Below are 21079 nucleotides of genomic sequence, written 5' to 3'. Positions count from 1 at the left end.
CCACTGGAGGTGTCAGACAGAGCTGACTGAAGAGCCTTCAGTACAAGAGAAGCTTCAGGCCAGACCTGCTTTCCAAAGACCTGGGCTGGAGAGAACTGTCCCAGCAGACTTGAGGGCTTAGGTGGACTGCCATGTGAGTGACTTTGCTCCCTGCAGCAGGTACTGTTAAGGTGAGGCAGACGGGAGGGTGGCATCAGAGACAATGGGCCAGAGCTGCTGATGCCCAGCCAACTACTTAACTAATTAAAACAATTTAAACTGTTAAGAAAATTTTTGTGGTTTTATTGTATCATGAGGCATTGAAACATCTGAACAAATCGATATCTGGGCGGTTGGTGAGGCAGCTGCTTTCTCCTTCACTTCTTTGGGTTACTAGAGCAACTTGTCAGTAGATTAAAAAAAAAAAAAAAAAAAAAAACAACAAGAAAAAAAAACCAAAAACCGACAATCTTTTGCATTACTTAAGTCTTTCCAAGGCATGCGCTGGTACAACACAAACTTTTCCTGTCAGATGCAACTAGTCTAGCATCCAAACATCATGCACAATACCGTGGTGACAGAAGCGCACTGCACCCACTCCCACCTCGGCCCTGCTCGTTTGTGTATGATATTTGGAGCATCTGGAGGAGATAGGATTGGGAAAAGGGAGGAGGAAACAGCGTGACTATCTGGCCAGGAGGAGGTCAGCCGAAGTTGTGCAGGGCAAGCCTGAACATGTCATTGGTGCAAACCCAAGCGTCATTGATGTTCTTTAATAGAAACATCTGGTGGAAACCCATGATGGGATCTTCATCAGCCTGTATAAACAGAGAAAGAAAAGATTCAGTAAGGGGGCTAAGGAACAGAAAGGATGTTTAATGGTAGTACAACTTTGGGATCAGGTACTAATTACCTTAAACCTGAATTCCAGTACAATAGGTGCTTGTGAATGTGAATTGCTATGTGTGAAACTGCTGGTCATGTAGGTGTCAATAAATGGCTACTCATATGTATACTGAAAGGCAGCACATTTTACTACTTAGCTAGGCAACAGAGCAGAGGACTTGCCTGTCTTCTAACTCAATGTCTCTGTGTAGAAGTGATCAAAAATTTTTAGGACTCTAGTAGTACTTACTATTGGTTTATAGTGAACCACCTTACTGTTCAAAAGCCAGTTAGTTCAATCAGGAGACATTACTGATAAAACGGAGTAAATGGTTCACACTGGGCACAGTGGCACGTGCCTCTCAGTGTGTGTATGACAAACACATTTAAAACAAACCAAGCAAGAAAGCAAATAAGCCCCCGACAAAAACCAAATAAATAAAACGCACAGAAAGTTTACAATAGGATCACAATTTTATATAAGGGGTTGGAGTAGGATGGGGAATGACCAGCATAACACTGCAACATAGAAAGGCAGCCCCGGGCTGGAGAGATGGCTCAGCGGTTAAGAGCACTGACTGCTCTTCCAGAGTTCCTGAGTTCAATTCCCAGCAACCACATGGTGGCTCACAACCATCTGTAATGGGATCCAATGTCCCCTTCAGGTATGTCTGAAGACAGCAACAGTGTACTTACATACATGGAATAAATAAAATAAATAAAAAAAAAAAAAGAAAGAAAGGCAGCCCCAAACCTCTAACCAGAACTCAGAAAATAAGAACCACAGGACACTCTTTCCATACCCATATTGATTCAGAAAGCACTACCCAGCTGATCTAGAGGGGAATGCACATGGGTATGTGCTGAACCCTATCATGACACAGTCCCAGAGAGCTGAGATCTGGCTAAGCGGGTCAGGCACTCTCTCCTGCTTTGGGAAGAGAGGCTTTTGGAAAGTGTTTGACAATAAGGATGACAGGTCGTAAGAGTAAAGGAGACACACCTTAAACGGGTAAAGGTTCTTGCCCTACAATCCTAGTGACCTGAGTTGGATCCCCTAGGATCCATGTAAAAATGAAAAGAGACAAGTTTTCCTCTAACCTCCATATGTGTACCATAGTGTGATACACCGATCATGCACACATACATTTTTTTTTTCTTTTTCTTATGGGAAAAGGGAAATAAACAAGCTGGGACTTCATCTGCTTTGCTCAGCACGTGAAGAGCCAGCTTGGGCCAGTCATGATGGTATACTCTTTTCATCTCAGCACGTATTAAGCAGAGGCAGGAGGATCTCTGTGAATTAGAGGGCTTGGTCTAGGGGGTTGGGGATTTAGCTCAGTGGTAGAGCGCTTGCCTAGCAAGCACAAGGCCCTGGGTTCGGTCCCCAGCTCCGAAAAAAAGAAAAAAGAAAGAAAGAAAAAAGAAAAAAAGAAAGAGGGCTTGGTCTACATAGCAAGACTTTGTCTCAGAGAAAATGAGGGAGCACCAGCTTGGGTGGTAGCACTGAGGGTTATTGGAGGATTATCTCGAAGTGCCCAGCCAGCAGATCTATGTGTACCTCAGGACGACACAGGAGCCCGGGAGTTTGTCAGTACAGCTTGACCCTGCTTCATCTTGTTCCCTTTCCATAATGGCTCTAGACCAGTGCTCTTCACTAGAACTTTCTGCAACTATAGCCACTTGAAATGTAACTATACCACGAAGGAAGTACATTTTAATTTAATTAGCATATTTTAAAACTGTATGGAGCCAGTCTGGTCTACAGAGCAAGCTCTAGGCCAGTAAGGGATACACTGTGAGACACAACCTCAAAAAAAAAAAAAAAAAAAAGTGTAGAAATAATTGTGGGGCCAAGGGAGGTGCTCAGTGTAAGGAAGTATCTGTTTAGCATGTACTCAATATTCAGCACCAAGGAAAGAAGGGAAGGGAAGTAAGAAAGGTCAGTTGCAGTGGTTCATGGCTGCTACATTAAACGATGCAGGTCTAGGCTGCCACTTTGATGGGTTTTGTTTTGACAGTCACTTTGACTGTTCCCACAATAAGCAGGTTACATCCACAGGGAAGGCACAGGAGGCCTGCCCAGGGCTCTGCTTTGCCTGCCTACTCCAGCCCTGAACACAGTGGCACCACTACCTTGAGCTGGCCTACAACCATGCTGATGATGCAGCTATCTGGTGTAGGCTGATGGTCCTGCGCCGTGATACTATGCTGAATTTTCTGGAACGGAAGGCTCTGCAAGAGGAAGAATGGGAGGTCAGCTGAGATCAAAGAGGCATGAAAGAAGCCACCTGTGCCTCATGTCTGGCCTTTACTTACAGATAGCTTCTCCACAATGGCAGCTTTGCCCTGGAATTGCTGTCCTTCCCACGTAAGGCATGACGCATCAATCTAAAATGTGTAGAGGAAAGAAATACAGTCAGAGCCTCAGCACTTTAAAGCTTTAGAAAAAACCCTCAAAAGGATCTTGCTTAGGGAGAAGAGTTCATATCTGTTTACTTACCTGGAAACATAAAATTAAAGCTGAATCCCAAATTTATATTAGCAATAATTTCTAAATTAGAAATTCTTTATTTCTGCCAGCCGGTAGTAGCACATGCCTTTCATCCCAGCACTCAGAATTAAAGGCAGAGGCAGGCCATCTGAGTTGGAGGCCAGTCTGGCAACTTCCAGGAACTATACAAAGAAGCCTTCCTTGTTGGAACCCTCCAACCCCCAAAATTCTTTACTGCTTTTTATTTTGTTTTATTTTATTTTTGAGGGAGAGTGTCACTTTGTAGTCCAGGCTAGCCTCAAACTCAAAACATCTGCCTAGCTCAGCCTTCCAGTACTGAGATTAAAGGCTTATGCCACAACACCCAGGCAAACTTTCTAGATTATATCTCATTGTTCCTTGAACTCTAAAAGATTACCAACACTCAGATCCCATTACAGATGGTTGTGAGCCACCATGTGGTTGCTGGGAATTGAACTCAGGACCTCTGGAAGAGCAGTCAGCACTCTTAACCACTGAGCCATCACTACAGCCCCCAAAATGTATTTATTAATACACACATCTCTTACCTACTTTGTGAAACAGTCTTACTGTGTAGCCTAGGCTAGCTTAGAACTCAAGAGATCCTTTTGCCTCTGCCTCCCAGTGCTGAGATTAAAAGAGTGTGCCACCACACTCAGCCAATGACAGAGGTTATGGCAGGATGATGGAGTGCCTAAAGCTAGCCTAAACTACATAGTAAGTGTCTATGCTAGGGCAGGAGGTAGTGGGGAGAGGTGGGAACTTCTGTTACTTCCAACTGTAACATTAGACAAACTGCTTATTTTTCTGTTTTAGTTTCCTCAATCATCAAATAGGAAACATTTGAGTAATTATGAAACAACATATACAAAGTCCTCTTTTAGGACCTTGCTAAAGTAACTGTCTTTCAGGAGGGGACCTGTTAAACCTGCTTTAATTATTTTACAATGACCTGTCTTCCCAGCTCCTTGGGAGGCTGAGGTAGAGGAATCTAGGTCTGAGGCCAGTCTGAACAAGACTGTGAGACTCCTGTGTCCAGAAGAGACAATGAGAGGAACTGACATATGTGTGTGAGTATACGCGTGTGTGTGTGCAGAACAGTGACAGAGTTCTATCACCTGTCCTACGTGCATGAGGGCCTGGGTACAATCCCTCTAACTCATAAAGACAATTTATATCATCTAGGATGAATTTGTTACCACTCCTAAGATGCTTTTCTTTATTTCCAAAATTTCTGAACAAACCCTGACATTCTGGAAGTGATACTGACAACTTCTAATGGCTCAACTAGGATCTATGGATAGTCCTTCCTATCCTGGGTAGATCTGTTAGCTTAGCACGACTGAATGAATGCTCTTGTGTTGCTAAATCTCAGGCAGAATCAAGAATGAATAAATGAGTATCATTAAAATGTGAAGCAATGGCCACCTAGAAGACTCCTTGGTTTAACTTTATTTTATCCCCACAAGCACTCAGATGTTCTGACCTCAAAAGAAGCTGCACATGGAGTCTCCAGGAGCCAGCACTGCACTGAAAATGCTCATGGCTGCTGCCTCCAGAGGATAATGAATCCTAGTCTATACTTGCTACAGAGAGATGTGATCCGATAGGGTGCCAACCACATGGAATAGAAAGCCCAAACTTGGGGTTGGGGATTTAGCTCAGTGGTAGAGCGCTTGCCTAGTGCAAGGCCCAGGGTTCAGTCCCCAGCTCTGAAAAAAAGAAAAAAGAAAAAAAAAAAAGAAAGCCCAAACTTCCTGTCCAGGACACTCTTGATATTCAAATTGATCTCCTAGGGCTTTATTCTGGCTCTCACATTGGAGACTTACGTAAATTGCGCCTAGTTGGGTTCTGTCGTTATCAAATAACTGATAGTAATGCTGAATAAAGCTGGATCCAATCTGCTCCCAAATTGGCTTGTCTCCCATCCTGGAGAGTCACCCACCTCACTGAGACCTGCAAGACCAGCAAGACAGAAATGTTAGTACCACAGAAGCAAGAAGTAGCCTGTCTTTTCCTAGCCTCCTCATGCTGGAAGATTCTCTGTTGATACCTGTTCTTTCAGGGTATGTGACAGCCCTGGGGATCTCACACACCTTACCCAACCCTGACCAGTGGTAGGAACCATATTTAGCCCATGTTCTAAGGACCTCTAGGTGGATGACAGAGGGTGCCAGGTACACACAGGGTAAAGGAAAACCAGAATAGTCCCCATGTCCAATAAGGGGAGAAGAAGGAGCTAAGCACCAGTTTTCTTTAATCCTTTCAATAAGCTGCAAAGCCACAGTAACTTCCAATACTGTCTCTGGGATGTGATGGTGATGGGGGGTTGGAAGGACACACGACTTCTACTCCACTCCTGACCACAGCAAGTCCCGAGGAGCCTCCTAACATTTCTGAGGCCAGGTGATTCTTGACCTGGTCTTTTCTGGTGTCAGTCCTTCAGTGATAATGACATTCTCTACTCACTTCAGAGCTCTGACAGGATGAAAGGGAAAAACAAATGAAGGCATGAGTGGGCAGTTATGTGCGGTATCCCGTATCACCACTACCCTGCTCCTGAAGAGCTGTCTCCACACAGCTCAGGCCACCATCCCAAAGACAATGATGACAAAGCCACTTTGGCTTTATTGAAGCCCTACATGGGAAGGCAAGCTGTACTTCCTGTGGGTCCTAGAGACCTGTATGGATCTGACTGTAGACGAGTACATTCTCTGTCCTGATAATAGGTTTGAAACAAAACAGTAACAGGACACTTGGCCCCAGCAGAAAAGCATTAGTTGCGGTAGGAGCTACTGCACATCAGTGCTTCTAGGGTTCCCACATCCTCCTCTGCTGGCTGGTGGTTACATAGCTTAACATGGTGAGTACTCACTCACTACAGTTTCTATGACCTCACCGAAGGCCAGAGGAGCCAGCAGGAAGGGACAGAGTAAAGAAACAGAGGTTAATCCAATCCTCCAGCCTATGATGATACTCTAGCCAATGAAAGGCCAAGAAATGAAGCCAGTTTTATTTTAAGTTCCCTAGGAAGTAGCTGTAGCTGTGATAAAAATAGCAGCCATGCTCGGATGACTAAGAAATGTCCAGGAAAGTCTAAAACAAGCCGAGGAGAAAGCTTGGATCCAGTCACGGCTGTACACAGGAACACAAAGTGTGTCCCAGTTCATATCTGTGCCAAGAAACAATCAACAAATGGAAGAAACATAGGATCTACAACCAGTTTCACCCGCAATTTTGGTCACATCTCCAAATTTCTAAAAAGTCCACATTTTCCTACCCTCACATCTCTGCGCCTTCTACCATAGTACTGACTCAGCCTGTCCCACCCCACAGAAGCCAAGATACTCAGTCCAGTTCCCAAGAGTTCTCAGGAAAAGCTGCAGGAATAATGAAGGCCAGGCTTCCTTCTGCTCTCAGCCCCTATATCAAGGGGAGGTCCTAGAAAAGAACATGCCAGGCAGAAGAAACAGCACCACCAAATATGTGACAGCACCAAACCAGGCGAGGGATGGAAACTGGGACATCAGAGAGGGAAAGCAAAGCCATGTGGTAAGACCGTGGGGCAGCATAGGAAGTAGGAGGGTGTTTTTTCTTTTTCAGTAGTATTGTCCTATCTATCTTATCTATCCTAAGACTCTATCCGGGATAGTGTCACCATGTAGTCCTAGAACTTGCTATGTAGACCAGACTGGTCTGGTTTCTCTCTGCCTCTGCCTTCTGAGTTTTATTAAAGGCATATGCTACCATGTCCGGATAGGCAGGGTAGGGTTTTGTGTTTGCTTCTTTTGAAGCAGGGTCCCAGTATGCAGCCTTGGCTGCCCTTCAGTTTGCTATGCAAATCCACCTGACTCTGCCTCCAATGGCACACAGCACCACGCCCAGCAGTAGTATTGTTCTTAAAGGTAAGCTAACTCTCTAATAGAAATCTTCAAAACTGGATAAAGCCTAGCCTAGTGCTACAAGCCTACAATGCTAGCTACTTGAAAAGCTAATTTAAGAAGAATCCTGGTCCAAGGTCTACCCAGCTACAGAATGAGTTCAGTTTGGGTAACTAAGCGATATCCTGTCTCAAAATAGAAAATAAGCCAGGGCCTGGTTAGAGAATGCTTGTCTAATATGCACAAAACCTTGGGTGGGATCCTCAGCAATGCAAAGACCAGATGTAAGTGGCATATGCTTGTAATGCCAGTACTTGGGAAGTAGAGGCAGGAGGATCAGAAGTTCAAGGCTACACAAGAAGTTAGAGGCCAGTCTGGATTAGAAATCCTGTCTCAAAAACAAACTAACAGAAACAAGAAAACCAAAGACTGCATGAAGACCTTTGCTTTAAGGAGACCAAAAGCAGCTCCAGGAGCCAGCACCAACCTGACTCCAGGACTGTCTGACCACACCCTTATTGCCATGGACCCAAACATATGACACGTAATAAAGTTCCCTTGTCACCACCGTGCTATAGATGAGGACAGATTGAACAATGTCAGTGCTGACATGGTCTTGTATAACTGAACCCTAGATCACACACTCCCTTTACCACTGAAGCCTCTGGGTTAAAGCTGAGCCCTAAACTAGGTTTGGTATTGCCTTCCTCCAATTCCATCACCCACAGGCAGGTCAGGGCTACACAGAAAGACCCCTCTTAAAATAAGCAGCCAGGAGCAGGTACACATCTGTAATGCCAGCACTTGGTAGAATACAGGACTGTTGTGGTTCCAATCCACGAGACTGTACGGTGAAATGCTTGTTTCAAAAAATAAGATCTGGTTGTGATGGTACAGGCCCTTGGAGGCAGAGGCAGGAGAATCTCTGTTGAGTTCAAGGCCACCCTGTTCTACATAGTGATACCCAGGCCAGTCAGAGCTATATAGCAAGACCCTGTCACTTACAAACAAACAAACAGAACCAACCAAGGGACTAGAGAGATCACTCAGCTGTCAATAGTTCTTCCTGCTCTTCTAGAGGACTGAATTTGGCTCTCAGAACATACACTGGGCGTTCACAATTGCTTGTAACTCTAGCTCTAATCTGATACCTTCTGGCCACATAACAGACATACAAAAACAAAAAACTTGGCTGGAGAGATGGCTCAGAGGTTAAGAGCATCCCTGTCTTGCCAGCCACTCATTCTATCTGCATCTAACACCAAATACACACACAACAGGCTCAGGGCTTGAGTCCCTGGCACGGGTATAATGACTTGCTTGGTCAATTCTTATTCTTCCTCCCAAACACTGGTCAGACCCTGTTTGTTATTTCCAGGCACCATTGTTGACACACCTCAGGTATAAACCCCATTGACTTTCTCTTGTTGCCCTGAATGCTTTGAAATTTACTCTGTAGAGCAGGATGGTCTCAAACTCAGAGACCCACCTGCCTCTGCCTCCAATATTGAGCTTAATTAAATATGTAACCTGGCCACCTTTGTCAATTTTCATATACATGATCCTTATACATCCTCCCCTAGTACAGAATGTACAGCACAGCAAGTTAATGACTTAGTAAGTTTTCAACTTACAGTTTGAAAACAGCATTCCTGAAACCAAAAAGCAGCAAAACAGAGACCCTTCCCATCCACATTTACTACTCTCCTGGAGGTGTCCAGAACTGCCAGAAAGCTCTGATCATTGTTCTTAACATGTTTACTAAAAAGTAAAACCGTGAAACAAAGGCCTCACAGATGCAGTCTCACATCATATTTAGAACTAACCTTCAGGAGCTGGAGATGGCTCACTGACTGCTCCTCCAGAGGTCCTGAGTTCAATTCCCAGCAACCACATGGTGACTCACAATCATCTGTAATGGGATCTGATGCCCTCTTCTGGTGTGTCTAAACAGAGTGATAGTGTACTCACATATATAAATAAATCTTAAAACAAACAAAACAGGGTTGGGGATTTAGCTCAGTGGTAGAGCGCTCGCCTAGCAGGCGCAAGGCCCTGGGTTCGGTCCCCAGCTCCGAGAGAAAAAAAAAAAAAAAAAGAAAAAAAAAAAACCAACCAAACAAACAAAACAACCAAACTACCTTCATCCTATGGCTTCTACAGCTCTTGTGAGAAGCCAACAGCCATACCATCTCCTCAGGCTTCTCCTTAGTAGCCCACAGACTGACTAGAGCCAGGCTCCTCAAAGAGCTGCTGCCCCTTGCAATCAGCCTTTTTTGGACTCTTAGGCTTTTGAAGGTGCAAAGATGCTCCGAGAATCACAAAATCTGTAAGTCTCTGCCAAGAAGTATGCAAAAAGGTAGAGATTACAAACCTTGTGTATAATTTCAGGTTGTTTAAACCCCCAAGAAACCAACCATAAACTCTGTTAAATGTTGACCTAAAAGAAAAACTTTTATCTGATTTTTTTAATGTCAAGTGTCTCCAAAGACAAAATCTGTAATAGCAGTGAATTGCACATCATGGAGATCCTGGTCTCAAAAAAAAGGCAGTTCAAGCCAAGAAAGAATTGTACAAAGAGGGGCTGGAGAGATGGCTCAGAGGTTAAGAGCACCAACCGCTCTTCTAGAGGTCCTGAGTTCAATTCCCAGCAACCACATGGTGGCTCACAACCATCTGTAATGGGATCTGATGCCCTCTTCTGGTTTATCTGAAGATAGCTCACAAAAAAAAAATAAAAAAAAAAAAAAAAAAAAAAAAAAACCTTAAAAAAAAAAAAAAAAGAATAAACCTTTAAAAAAAAAAAAAAAAAAAAAAGAATTGTACAAAGAACCTTATGTGCACTCCCGACACTCATGTCAGAGCAATACTCATGTCAGAGATGAACCAAGTGAGACCCAGTAAGTCCATCAGCTCAGCAGCTGGTACACAGAGTTGGACTGTCCGAGTTTAGTGGGCCTCAGAGCCAGGACTCCAATGACAAGCTGAGTTCTCTTACAAATAGAAATAAGCAGATCAAATCCGTGAAACAGGAGCCTCCGGGCATGAAGCCCTAGATCTCTGAGCCTCGATCTCTGAGAGCAGCAAAGCAGGCCCTTCTCAGAGATTTTTACTCTAAGGCCTAAAGACAGACCAATGTAGTAGTTATGCCTGTAAGCTCAGCAATCAGGAGGCTGAGAGAGGAATACTGTGTGAGTTCTAGGCCAGTCTGTGCTAAAGAGATGCCATGTGTCCAAACAAACACACAAGTAAACAAATAAAAATTGAGTATCAGAAGACTGCAAAGATGACTCAGCAGTTAAGATAACTTACAGAACACCTAAGTTCAGCTCCCAGCATTCACGTGTTGAATATCAACCCCTATAATGCCAGTTCCACAGGATCCAAATCCCTCTACTGTGCACACGCAGCATGTACAAAAGTATGGACAGACAAGCAATTAAAACAGACACATAAAAAGGGTCAGGGGTTGGGGATTTAGCTCAGTGGTAGAGCGCTTGCCTAGCAAGTGCAAGGCCCTAGGTTCAGAACCCAGCTCCAAAAAAAAAAAAAAAGAAAAAGAAAAGAAATAAAAAGGGTCAGAGATGGCTTAGTAGGTGAAGGTATTTACTACCAAACCCATTGGAACCAACATAGCAGAAGGAGAGAACAGATACCTACAAGTTGTTCTCTGACTTTTTCATGCATTATAGTGTGCCCCTCCTCCAGAAATGTAATAAAAGGGTTGGGGATATTGTTCCCTTGTAGAGCACTTACTTTGTATGAAGCCCTGGGCTTGATCCTCCAGCAAAACACACACACACACACACACACACACACACACACACACACACACACACACACACACAGGGTTGGGGATTTAGCTCAGTGGTAGAGCGCTTGCCTAGCAAGCACAAGGGCTGGGCTTGATCCTCCAGCAAAACAAACACACACACACACACACACACACACACACACACACACACACACACACACACACACACACACACAGGGTTGGGGATTTAGCTCAGTGGTAGAGCGCTTGCCTATAAGCACAAGGTCCTGGGTTGGTCCCCAACTCCAGAAAAAAAAAAAAAAAAAAGAAACAAAACAAAACACACACAGAGGGTGAGCAGCAACCCAAGACAGGAAGGTCCAGTAGTGCACCTGCCTGTTCTTGTCTGAGTGTAGTGATACACACTAGTAATCCCACTACTTGGGAATTGAAGGCAAAAGGATCAGGAGTATAAAGTTATATCTGACTACACAGAGACCACGGCCAGTCCAGACCACATAGAATAAAGTAAAACAGGAAAACCCTGCCTGGTTAAGAGCATTTGTTGTTCAATTCAGTTCCAATCCCAGCACCTGCACAGTCTTACTGCTTCCCTGAGTATCAAGCACAATACTCATATACATAAATAAAAATAAATCTAAAAAGTTTTTTAAAAAACCCTGTCTCTCTCTAGTCTCATGATGATATAGAATGTGTAAGTCAGGGCCTTCCATTATTTCCCATGGCATCATGGGAAAAGTGATGAAGTGAGAAGTAGTGAGAAGGAAGCCTCACTACTACTTTATCTACAAGGCCCTGAGCTATCCTACCCTCCTGGCTGTCCAATCTCGACTTTGCCACCTACTTTCTTCCCTTGTTAGCAACCACACTGGGCATTTTGGTAGTTTTAGAACAGATTGAGGCCATTCCCACTGAGAACTTTGTAGTCAGTGTTCCTTTCACTGGATTTATTTAGGGGTGTGTGTGTAGGTCAGAGGAAAACCTGCAGGAATTGGTCTCTCTTTCCAGCACTTGGGGTCCCAGGCACTGATGGCAAGATGTCAGGCTTAGCAGCACACACCTCTTAACCACTAGGCAGCTCCTCCTCCGCCACAAGACTTCCTCCACTTTACTCCCAGGCCCCAGGATTTTTTTTTTTATCTTTTCAGCCCTTTTGAACTGTTTTTTTTTTTTATTTATTTTTTAAAAGATTTATTCATTTATTATATATAAGTACAATGTAGCTGTCTTCAGATACACCAGAAGAGGTCATCGGATCTCTTTACAGATGGTTGTGAGCCACCATGTGGTTGCTGGGAATTGAGCTCAGGACCTCTGGAAGAGTAGTCGGTGCTCTTAACCGCTGAGCCACCTCTCCAGCCCCCCAGGAATCTTAAGCAAGGGTTGATGCTAGTGACTCACCAGCCCAGTCACTCACTGGTTCTTCTTATACCTAGACCACTCTTGCAACTAGATAGCTGGTTCTTTATCACGTGTCAATTCAAATGTCACCTCTTCACTGATGCATTCTCTGACCACCCTAGTCTCACATTTATTCTTTCATGATTTCATACACAATGTACTCTACCCATTTTCTCTCCTATTATCTTTTCTCTCCTGCCTTCTCCCACGAGAGCCTTCTTCTGAACAAGTCTCCCTCCCGTCTTTCTCTTTTTCTGTTCTTCTCTTGTGGGCCACTGCATTTAAAGTTGCTTGCATTAGCATTAGTGAGGGGTTATTTACTGGAGCAGGGCAATCAGTGATGACACTGAGCTAATCCCAGGAACCATTAGCTAGCAACTTCCTGTAGCTCCTATGACTCCTCCCCTCTGTGATGAAATGTCAATGGGCCCAGTCTTGTGCAGGTATCCACAGCTGCTGTGAGCTCACAAGTGCATCAGTCATGCTGTGTCCATAAATCTGGCTACTCATGTTATCTCCCAACCAGAGCATCATACTTTATTGTGCTCCCAGAGCACTCTTCATCACCTGTTTCCACTGGACCTGGCCCAGCCCTCAATCACTTTTGTTGACTAAGTAGATGAATGTGTGGGAGCCTAACCTAGGCTGGCTGTTCTCTGGAATTGTCAGATTTAGGCAACACTGCTCAGTGACCCATGTTCTCCTTCACCCACACCTTGTATCCAAGACACTGGGAAGTGATCCTTTGTTCCATTCAGCTACCTGAGTGACACGTGGCAAGTAGAGACTGGCTCTCAATCCAAAGGCCCTAGTCACCTGGGGAGCAGCTATGGTAAATGGCAGACACACAGGCAACTCCTTGACCATTAGCCTGCTTCACTTCTCCCTTGAGTTATGGTCCTGTCTTCTCATCAGAAACTTGGCCAAATTAGGGAGAAATTAACCAAGGTGCTAAAGCAAAATCCAGTGGTAAGGAATTATCATCAGCCTCTAACTGACAGGCTACATACAGGGAGGCATTCTTGATCCAGGAATGGCAACTGTCCAAGCTACCACTCTGTTAACTTCAAGTTCAGAGACATTTTGGTGCCTAGGTGGTTAGCCCAGGCAGAACCTTTTCCTGGAACTGATATCTGAAGTCTATATAGCACCACTTGGACCTTTCCCTTCCCTATGCCTGGATGCCTCCAGAGCCCCAGCCGACCCAGGAGCTTTAGTCTGAGACCTGCGTCCTATACTCTACACTTACTGCCCCAGTAACTTCCCTTTCCCAGTAGTTGCACAAGTTCTCTGGAGCCCTAGGCTTTCTTTAGTTTCTATTTTGAACTGAGCTTCAGGCCTTGAACGCTCTGAGGAGGCAACACCCTGGTAGGGAATGAGGTTCCTCAACAACTGCTTCCACAGTATTCCATGACCACCCTTGGCCAGCATTGCTGTGATACCACAGGAGTGAGCAGAGCCGAGAGTAAAAAGGACAGAGTTGGGGTTGGGGATTTAGCTCAGTGGTAGAGCACTTGCCTAGCAAGCGCAAGGCCCTGGGTTCGGTCCCCAGCTCCAAAAAAAAAAAAAAGAAAAAGAAAAAAAAAAAAAAAAAAAAAAAGGACAGAGTTCACAGAAGATAATAAATAGGACCCTTCCTCTTTCTTTTTTTTTTTTTTTTAAGAGTTTTTTTTACACAGGGGTTTTCTGTGTATCCCCGGGCACCCTGGAACTTTTTCTGTATACCCCACAAACCTATAACTCAGAGATTCCCCCCCCTCTCCATTTTTTTTCATCTCCCACATTCCCCAGAGTTTTTTTTTTTTTTTTTTTTTTTTTTGGAGCTGGGGACCCGAACCCGGGGCCTTACGCTTGCTAGGCAAGCGCTCTACCACTGAGCTAAATCCCCAACCCCTCCCTTCCTCTTTCATATGTCCTCTGACTTGAGCTTCAGAACGAATTGGCCCAATAAGGCTGGTATAGTTATTTTCACCTCAAAAGCTCCCTGGCACATCCAGCGCTTGATTCCCCAGAATGAACAAGGAAGTAGTAGGTTACCCCAATAGCTAAGAGCCAAGATGGCAGAAGCACAGAGGCAGTAAGGAAAATCCCATGCTTTTCTTCCTTTCTAGTATCAGCAAGCTCCAAGCACCTCAGGATGAAAAGACCCGAGCATGTGCTCAGTAGCTCAAAGCGGATTTACCACAGGGACAACCAAGAGCATTCTCTTCTGTGACTAGAAACACCTAACGGTGATACGGCCCCGTACAGATCCTTCCAGAGGCAGCTGCCTTTCCTATTTCTATGAAGGCTGAGATTCAGTTGGAATTGAAGCATGGGCCTGAAGGCCAAGGATGGAGGATGAGAAAAGCCTGCCTGGACAGCCCTGTGAGATCCATCTTAAAAAGGTTGAGAGCCAGGGGTCGTATGCATGCTTGGATCTTTGTGAGGTCAAGGCCAGACTGCCTTAAGTTCCAGGACTATAGAGGGATACAGCTCAAAAACAAAACAAGGGGCTGGAGCGATGGCTCAGTTAAGAGCATTCACTGCTCTTCCGGAGGTCCTGAGTGCACTTCCCAGCAACCACATGGTGGCTCACAACCATCTGTAAAGAGATCTGATGCCACAGGGGGTTGGGGATTTGGCTCAGCGGTAGAGCGCTTGCCTAGTAACCGCAAGGCCCTGGGTTGGTCCCCAGCTCCGGAAAAAAAAAAAAAAAAAAGTTTTGGGGTTGGGGATTTAGCTCAGTGGTAGAGCGCTTGCCTAGCACACGCAAGGCCCTGGGTTCGGTCCCCAGCTCCGAAAAAAAAAAAAAAAAAGAGATCTGATGCCCTCTTCTGGTGTGTCTGAAGACAGCTACAGTGTACTCACATAAAATAAACACTTAAAAAAAAACAGAAAAAGAAAAAAGAAAAGCAAAATATCCCAAAATGTTCTCTATTTTATTAAAGACACCAAGGCAAACAGATTTCTCCTTAGGGCCTGACAACTTTTGGGAAGGATGTTCTTCATCCTCATGGTAGCCCTATCTCCAGACCCTGGCACTTACTGAGTTGGCATATAACAGGCAACCACCAAAAAATAAGGACTGGTAGACCCAAGATTGGCCATATGCCTGCTGGCAGTGAGTACCCTGGGGACAATAAGCACATCACCCTCAGTCCTTCGTGCTACTATGACACTTTTGCAGCCAGAGCATTCAACCCAGGACACATCAGAGCTGAGACGAGAGAAGAGAGGTGTTGTCCTGAGCACTTACTGATTCCTTACTCATTCACATGGCTTGAAAGTCACTCCAGGGATATACTACTGGCTTCCAAAGGGAGGTATTCAAGAATTCTGGCTGTACATAGTCAATGTCAAGGTTCACAGAATTACAAAGTTGGGAAGGGGGTAGCCAATTCAAACTGAACAACTGCAAGCCTACAAACAATGGGAAAAGGTTCATTTGAAAACTTAACAAAACAGCTGGGTGGTGCTGACACACACCTAAAATCCCAACACTTGGGAGGCAGAGGCAGGCAGATCTCTGAGTATGCAGCCAGCCTGGTCTACAGAGAGTTCCAGGACTGACAGGGCTACAGAGAAAAATCCTGTCTTGGGGGGAAAAAAAGACAAAGAAAAAACAATAAAAAAATCCCACTTGAGGTGCAGCCCAAAGAAACTCTGCCCAACTTTCAACCTCCTTCTTTGAGAATGCTCTTCTACTTCATCTGGAACCCTGGACTGTGTATCCTGGAGGTCCCAGTGAGGTGAAATGCTGTCTAAACAAGCAGTCTTCTTATTTCTTATCTGTGCCCCCCAAAAGCTAGAGACTGAAGCTAAAGCCTCCTGCCTGATAGACCAATGCTCTACTACTGAATTATACCACAAGCATTACCTAAAACAGAATGGTGGAGACATTTAGACCTGTACATAATAGTAGCCACTTCAGAGGTGGGAAGAAGAGGAACAGGATTTCAAGGAATAAATGATTGTCATTTCATCAATCTGATCATGAGGGAGTCTCAGTTAAGTGAGATGTTACACACCCATGTTTCAGGCAAGGGGAAAGAAGGTCAGACAATGTTGGTGACCTTCCTAGGCATTCTGAGAATACCCCTACCCCCCAGATGCCTAGGGTTTTGGCCAGTCAACTGGAGAGGCAGGTGAACCCACTAAGGTTTTGCTCTCAATGCTCTCTAATCCTTTAAAAGCCCCCTCTTCTGCACTTCTCTTCAACTAAGCCCTCAGCACACAATGCCAACATTACTCTGTCATCTTTAGTACTGACACCTTTTTTTAGCATCAGAAATAGACAGTATTTATGTCTTTTCCCCTGTAGCCTCATCCCAGAGTCAAACATAAAGGACCAAAGAATGTTTGTGGAAAAAAAAATCTGAATATTCAGATAAAAAACAAAACAAACCATGCTCACGTCAAATAAAATGCTAATAGCTTACTAAAGGAATCCTGAAGCTTGTTTTGAGACATGACTTCACAATATATAATCCTGACTGTCCTTGAACTTTTTTTTTCCCAGACAAGATTTCTCTGTGTAGCTCTGGCTGTCCTAAAATTGAACTGTAGACCAGGCTGGCCTCACATTAGACATCCATCTGCCTCTGCCTGAGTGCTGGGATTAAAGATGTGCACTACTTGGCTTGACCTAGAACTCTATCTTCCTGCCTCACACTGAGTGATAAAATTACCGAAGTCTTTTGCATGGTATGTGCACTGATGTGTGCCTAAAGTCCAAAAGAAACCATCAGAAGTCCTGCTTGTGGCTTTACTCAAGTCAGGCTCTCACTGAACTTAGAGCCAGGCTCACAGCCAGCAAGCACCAGCAAAGCTCCTGTCTGCTGCTGACCATGCTGGAGTTCTAAGAGTTAGGCTGGGCTTTTAACACGGGCGCTGAGGATTCAAGCTCATGTCCTCATTCTTGAACTGCAAACATTCTTACTCATTTAGCTAACTCTCTTACCCGAAAACAGTGGTTCTCAACCCTCCTCCTGCTGAGACCTTTTAATAGGGTCCCTCATGTTATAGGTGACCTATAACTATAAAATTTTCATTGTTACTTCATAATTGTAAGTTTGCTACTGTTATGAACTGCAATGTTGTGTCTTCTGATGGTCTTAGGAGACCCTATGAGAGGGTCAGTCAGCCCCAAGGGAGTTGAGGACCTGAATGGTTTTTGGTGTCATCAATGCTGGTTTTGAGAACAGGGACGTGTTATGCATCCCAGGCTGGTTTGAAACGCACACTCACTCCTTCAGTCTCAACAAGTGCTAGATCTGCAGGTATGTCATTAGTCACGGTTTTTGAAGAAAGGTACCCTCTGATTCTAAAAACTGGGAATTCTGCATCTCCCGCTATCACTCACCTTCTCAATGCACTAATTGCAAAGGCAGCTGAATGAAAAAAGACATGGTTCAGACAGAAGTGGGATTGTAGAAATAATGGACCAAATTTTATATTACAAGGACAATTGTGGTGGTGCAATAATCCTAGTAGTTTGGGTGGCTGAGGCAAGGGTTCAAGCCCAGCCTAGGCTATATAGCAAGTTCAGAACTACTCTGATATTACACAGCAATACTGTGTCAAAATAAAAATTTGGGGCTACTGAGATAGGTCAGCAGGTAAAGGCCCCTACTGTTTTACCTAAGGAACTGAGTTTGATCCCTGGGATCCACATGGTGACGAAAACTGACTTCTATAAGTTGTCCTCTGACTTCCACACCCAAGCTGTGGTACATCCATACCCATACACAAAAAAACATTTTTAAATGAAAAATATAATTTTCTCTCTTAGCTAAAACAAACAAAAAGGTATTTGTCACTTCCTTGTGCAGCTATACTCAACTGTCCCACTTCTCATGACTTCTTACATGACAGGAGAGGGCACACAGAGATTCTGAAGAACCTTAGGATTCTCCTTTGTCTCTCAGAACTAAATGGCCTGCCAAGTCCAGTAAGATCGAGGGCTTCTTGGGGTCAGGGTGCTTAGAAATGGCTAACTGCAGACAGACGTTTCTGAGAACTTTTAAGGAATAAGGAGAGACCCAAATTCCTTTCATTTCTGGCTCACCTCGGAGAAGAACAGTTTCTTTTTGATCCTGAAGGTGCTAGAATATACACAGCCTAGAGTTTATAAAGTTAAGGTTTGATTCCCAGCGCTACAGAAAGAAAAGAAAAAGAGGCAGAAGGGGGAGGAGAGAAGGAAGTCCTATGCAGAAGCCACTCAGAAGCTGATCATAGCTCATCTAAAACTCAGACAAGCTGCAGAGTTCGTTTTAATTCTTTGAGACAGGGTCTTATGTACCCCAGGCTGGCCTTAGATTTCATATGCAGCTTAAGATATAACTTCTGATCCTTATGCTACTACCTCTATGATGCTAGGTTAACTGGGACTGCAAGCATGTGTCACCGCACTCAATTTATTCAGTGCTGATGATCAAACAACCAATCTACCAACTGAATTACATCCCTATCTCCAAGAAAGTAAGGAAATAACTGCTTTTAAGTCCAAGTAATCCTACTTCTTTGACCTTCTATGTTCTGTGGATAGTCCTTCCTTGGCTGCTTAGCCAAAACATGCAGGAGTCTCTCCAGAGCCTACTGGATAAGCCTTGCTTACCAGCTATAATATGGATTCAGAAGCTTGAATTCATAGAAGGTAGGTCCTGGTTAAGATCTGAGCAATCTCTGCTTGTTGTTTTTGACTAGCGAGAATGACTGGGCGAAGAACTGTACTGGAGGGAAAAAAAACTTCAAGTGAAAACCAGAATAACAGTATCTGGGGAAATATTCTAGGAGCAGGGGGCACCAAAGACAGTGGCTTTCAGCATTCTGGCCATAAGTCAGTCAGTCATTCTAAGAGACTGCTTAGGCCCATGTGACACAGAAGCCAGCAATGGACCAGAGAATCCAACCTGACAAGAGATGCTTTCTGCCAAGTCCTGGGAGCTTTTCTACACTCGTTCCTTAAGCATTACTCAAAACAGAGTGCCTTTTCAAAGCCTGCTTCACAGTAACTGGTTAAATACACCTCTTCTCCAGGAGCTCAAAGTGATAGACAATCTGTGGTACCATTGCTAAAGCACTTTCTCCAGACCCAACCAGCTTCTTGACTGTTCACAGGCAGCCCCAGAACATGCGAAGAGAAAGCAGACATTCTGTGGCTTCTAGTTAGTTCCAGATCTGCAAACAACTTCAACAAGCAAACACAATCTAAACTAGAGATCTAGCCACAAGGTCCCTTCCACCTTCTCTTGTCCAGCACTGGGCTCAATGACCTCAAGCTTGGAGTTCATTTCTTCATGAATTAAATCCTACCTCATCATTTTATTCTAAAGGAGTCATTTTCCTATCAGGCCCATGCAATACTGACTCTAGAAGGTTCTAACGTAGTTTAGAATTAAGCCCTGCTTGAGAAATCTAACAAGAAACTTTGGAGGCTCACACAAATTTCACTTCTTTGGTATCTTTTCTCCATTATAACTAAGTCAGGCAACCCACCCCAGAGCTAGAGCCTAGTCATGGAGGCTGGGCCTACCAAACGGGAGCTGCCTTTACAAAGACGCTATGTACAGATTTTCCAGGACTAGCTAGAGGTAAAGTCCCACGAGGCATTCCCTCCCGCCCCAGAATCCCTGCCCTTGTCCTCCATGCTGGACACTGCAGCACAGGTTCCACCGAGGTAGAGGTTAAGTTTCGTGCACTCCCAGCAAGCAATCAAGCAGAGAAGCGTTCACCTACATCCTAGCCGGGCTATGGTTTGGAACCAGGCAATGGTCCCAAGCCCCAGCAGCGGCAGGAGGGCAACCCTTACCCATGCTGGCTCTGGAGCGAGCTGGGTGGCGTTGCCCATCCCCGGATCTTCGCCGGCGGGTGGTGGGACGAGGGTCTGGGATCGGCCCGCCAACCTGCCTGCAGAGGTTGCAGGATTCGAGCAAGCCAGGCAAGGCCACACAGGGCGGGGCCCTGAGAGCTATCCTGATCGTCCGGACAAGAGAAAAAGACCTGGCCATCAGCCAGGACACAGGGCGGCCCGGACAGGCATCCGTCAGGCTCTCAGCATTCCCCGGGCCGCGGCCACAGACAATCCGCGGTAGGCGGAGCCGCGCGCGACACATGGTGCGGGCCCCGTGCCTCTTCGGGCCGCCGTGGGGGTGTGAAGAGGGGAGGGGCCTCCAAGGGCCTCGAAGCAGAAGCTCCCAGCGGCCTAGAGCGCGGCTCCTGCGGCCCAGCCCCCGCCCCGGCGCGCTGGCCCCAACACTCACCCGTGGGGCTGGCACGATGGCGGCAGCGGCGGCGGCAACCCAGCGCGGTCTGCGACCGACTGTCCCTTCCCCCTTGCCTTCCCTCGCCCGTCCCGTTGCATTCCGGGAAACGTAGTCCCAATACGCTCCTTATGAGCGTTAGTGAACTTGGCTAGAACGACATTTCCCAGAATGCCATTCACGGAGGCGCAGCCATTGCTCGCAGCGCGGGAGGAGAGGCTAAGTTAGGGAGGGAGGCTGTCCCGGTGAGCCCCTGAGAATTGTGGTCTAGCGGAAGCCTCTGGAACACGGAGTTGGCGCCAGGCAAGGATCAGGTCTCGGTTGTAGCCGGGTACCAGCTGACCTGGCCCCGCCTAGGTTTGTGTAGCAGACGGTGCCTGACCCCGCCTCCGTGGGAGCT

At 45.4% G+C, this 21079-nt stretch overlaps 1 protein-coding gene across 2 annotated transcripts; it reads right to left on the bottom strand.

Annotated features, from left to right (window-relative positions):
* Positions 1-256: 256 nt before the first annotated feature.
* On the bottom strand, positions 257-20785 carry Nutf2 (nuclear transport factor 2). 2 transcript variants are annotated; one of them, XM_032887715.1, is made up of 5 exons: positions 20680-20785; positions 5209-5335; positions 3184-3255; positions 3001-3099; positions 257-797 (listed from the first exon to the last, which is right to left on the bottom strand). In XM_032887715.1, exons 2-5 carry the CDS (start codon positions 5305-5307, stop codon positions 684-686), a joined length of 384 nt encoding a protein of 127 aa, XP_032743606.1. In that variant the 5' UTR covers positions 5308-5335; positions 20680-20785; the 3' UTR covers positions 257-683. The 2 variants fall into 2 exon arrangements, with proteins under 2 accessions (XP_032743606.1, XP_032743607.1); XM_032887716.1 differs by lacking the exon at positions 20680-20785 and adding an exon at positions 20229-20478.
* Positions 20786-21079: the final 294 nt, after the last annotated feature.

This window comes from Rattus rattus, chromosome 17, assembly GCF_011064425.1.
Source record: "Rattus rattus isolate New Zealand chromosome 17, Rrattus_CSIRO_v1, whole genome shotgun sequence".
NCBI classification, from domain to species: domain Eukaryota; kingdom Metazoa; phylum Chordata; class Mammalia; order Rodentia; family Muridae; genus Rattus; species Rattus rattus.
Note: the sequence above shows the minus strand (reverse complement) of the source record. Positions and strands in the feature narration are given on the sequence as shown.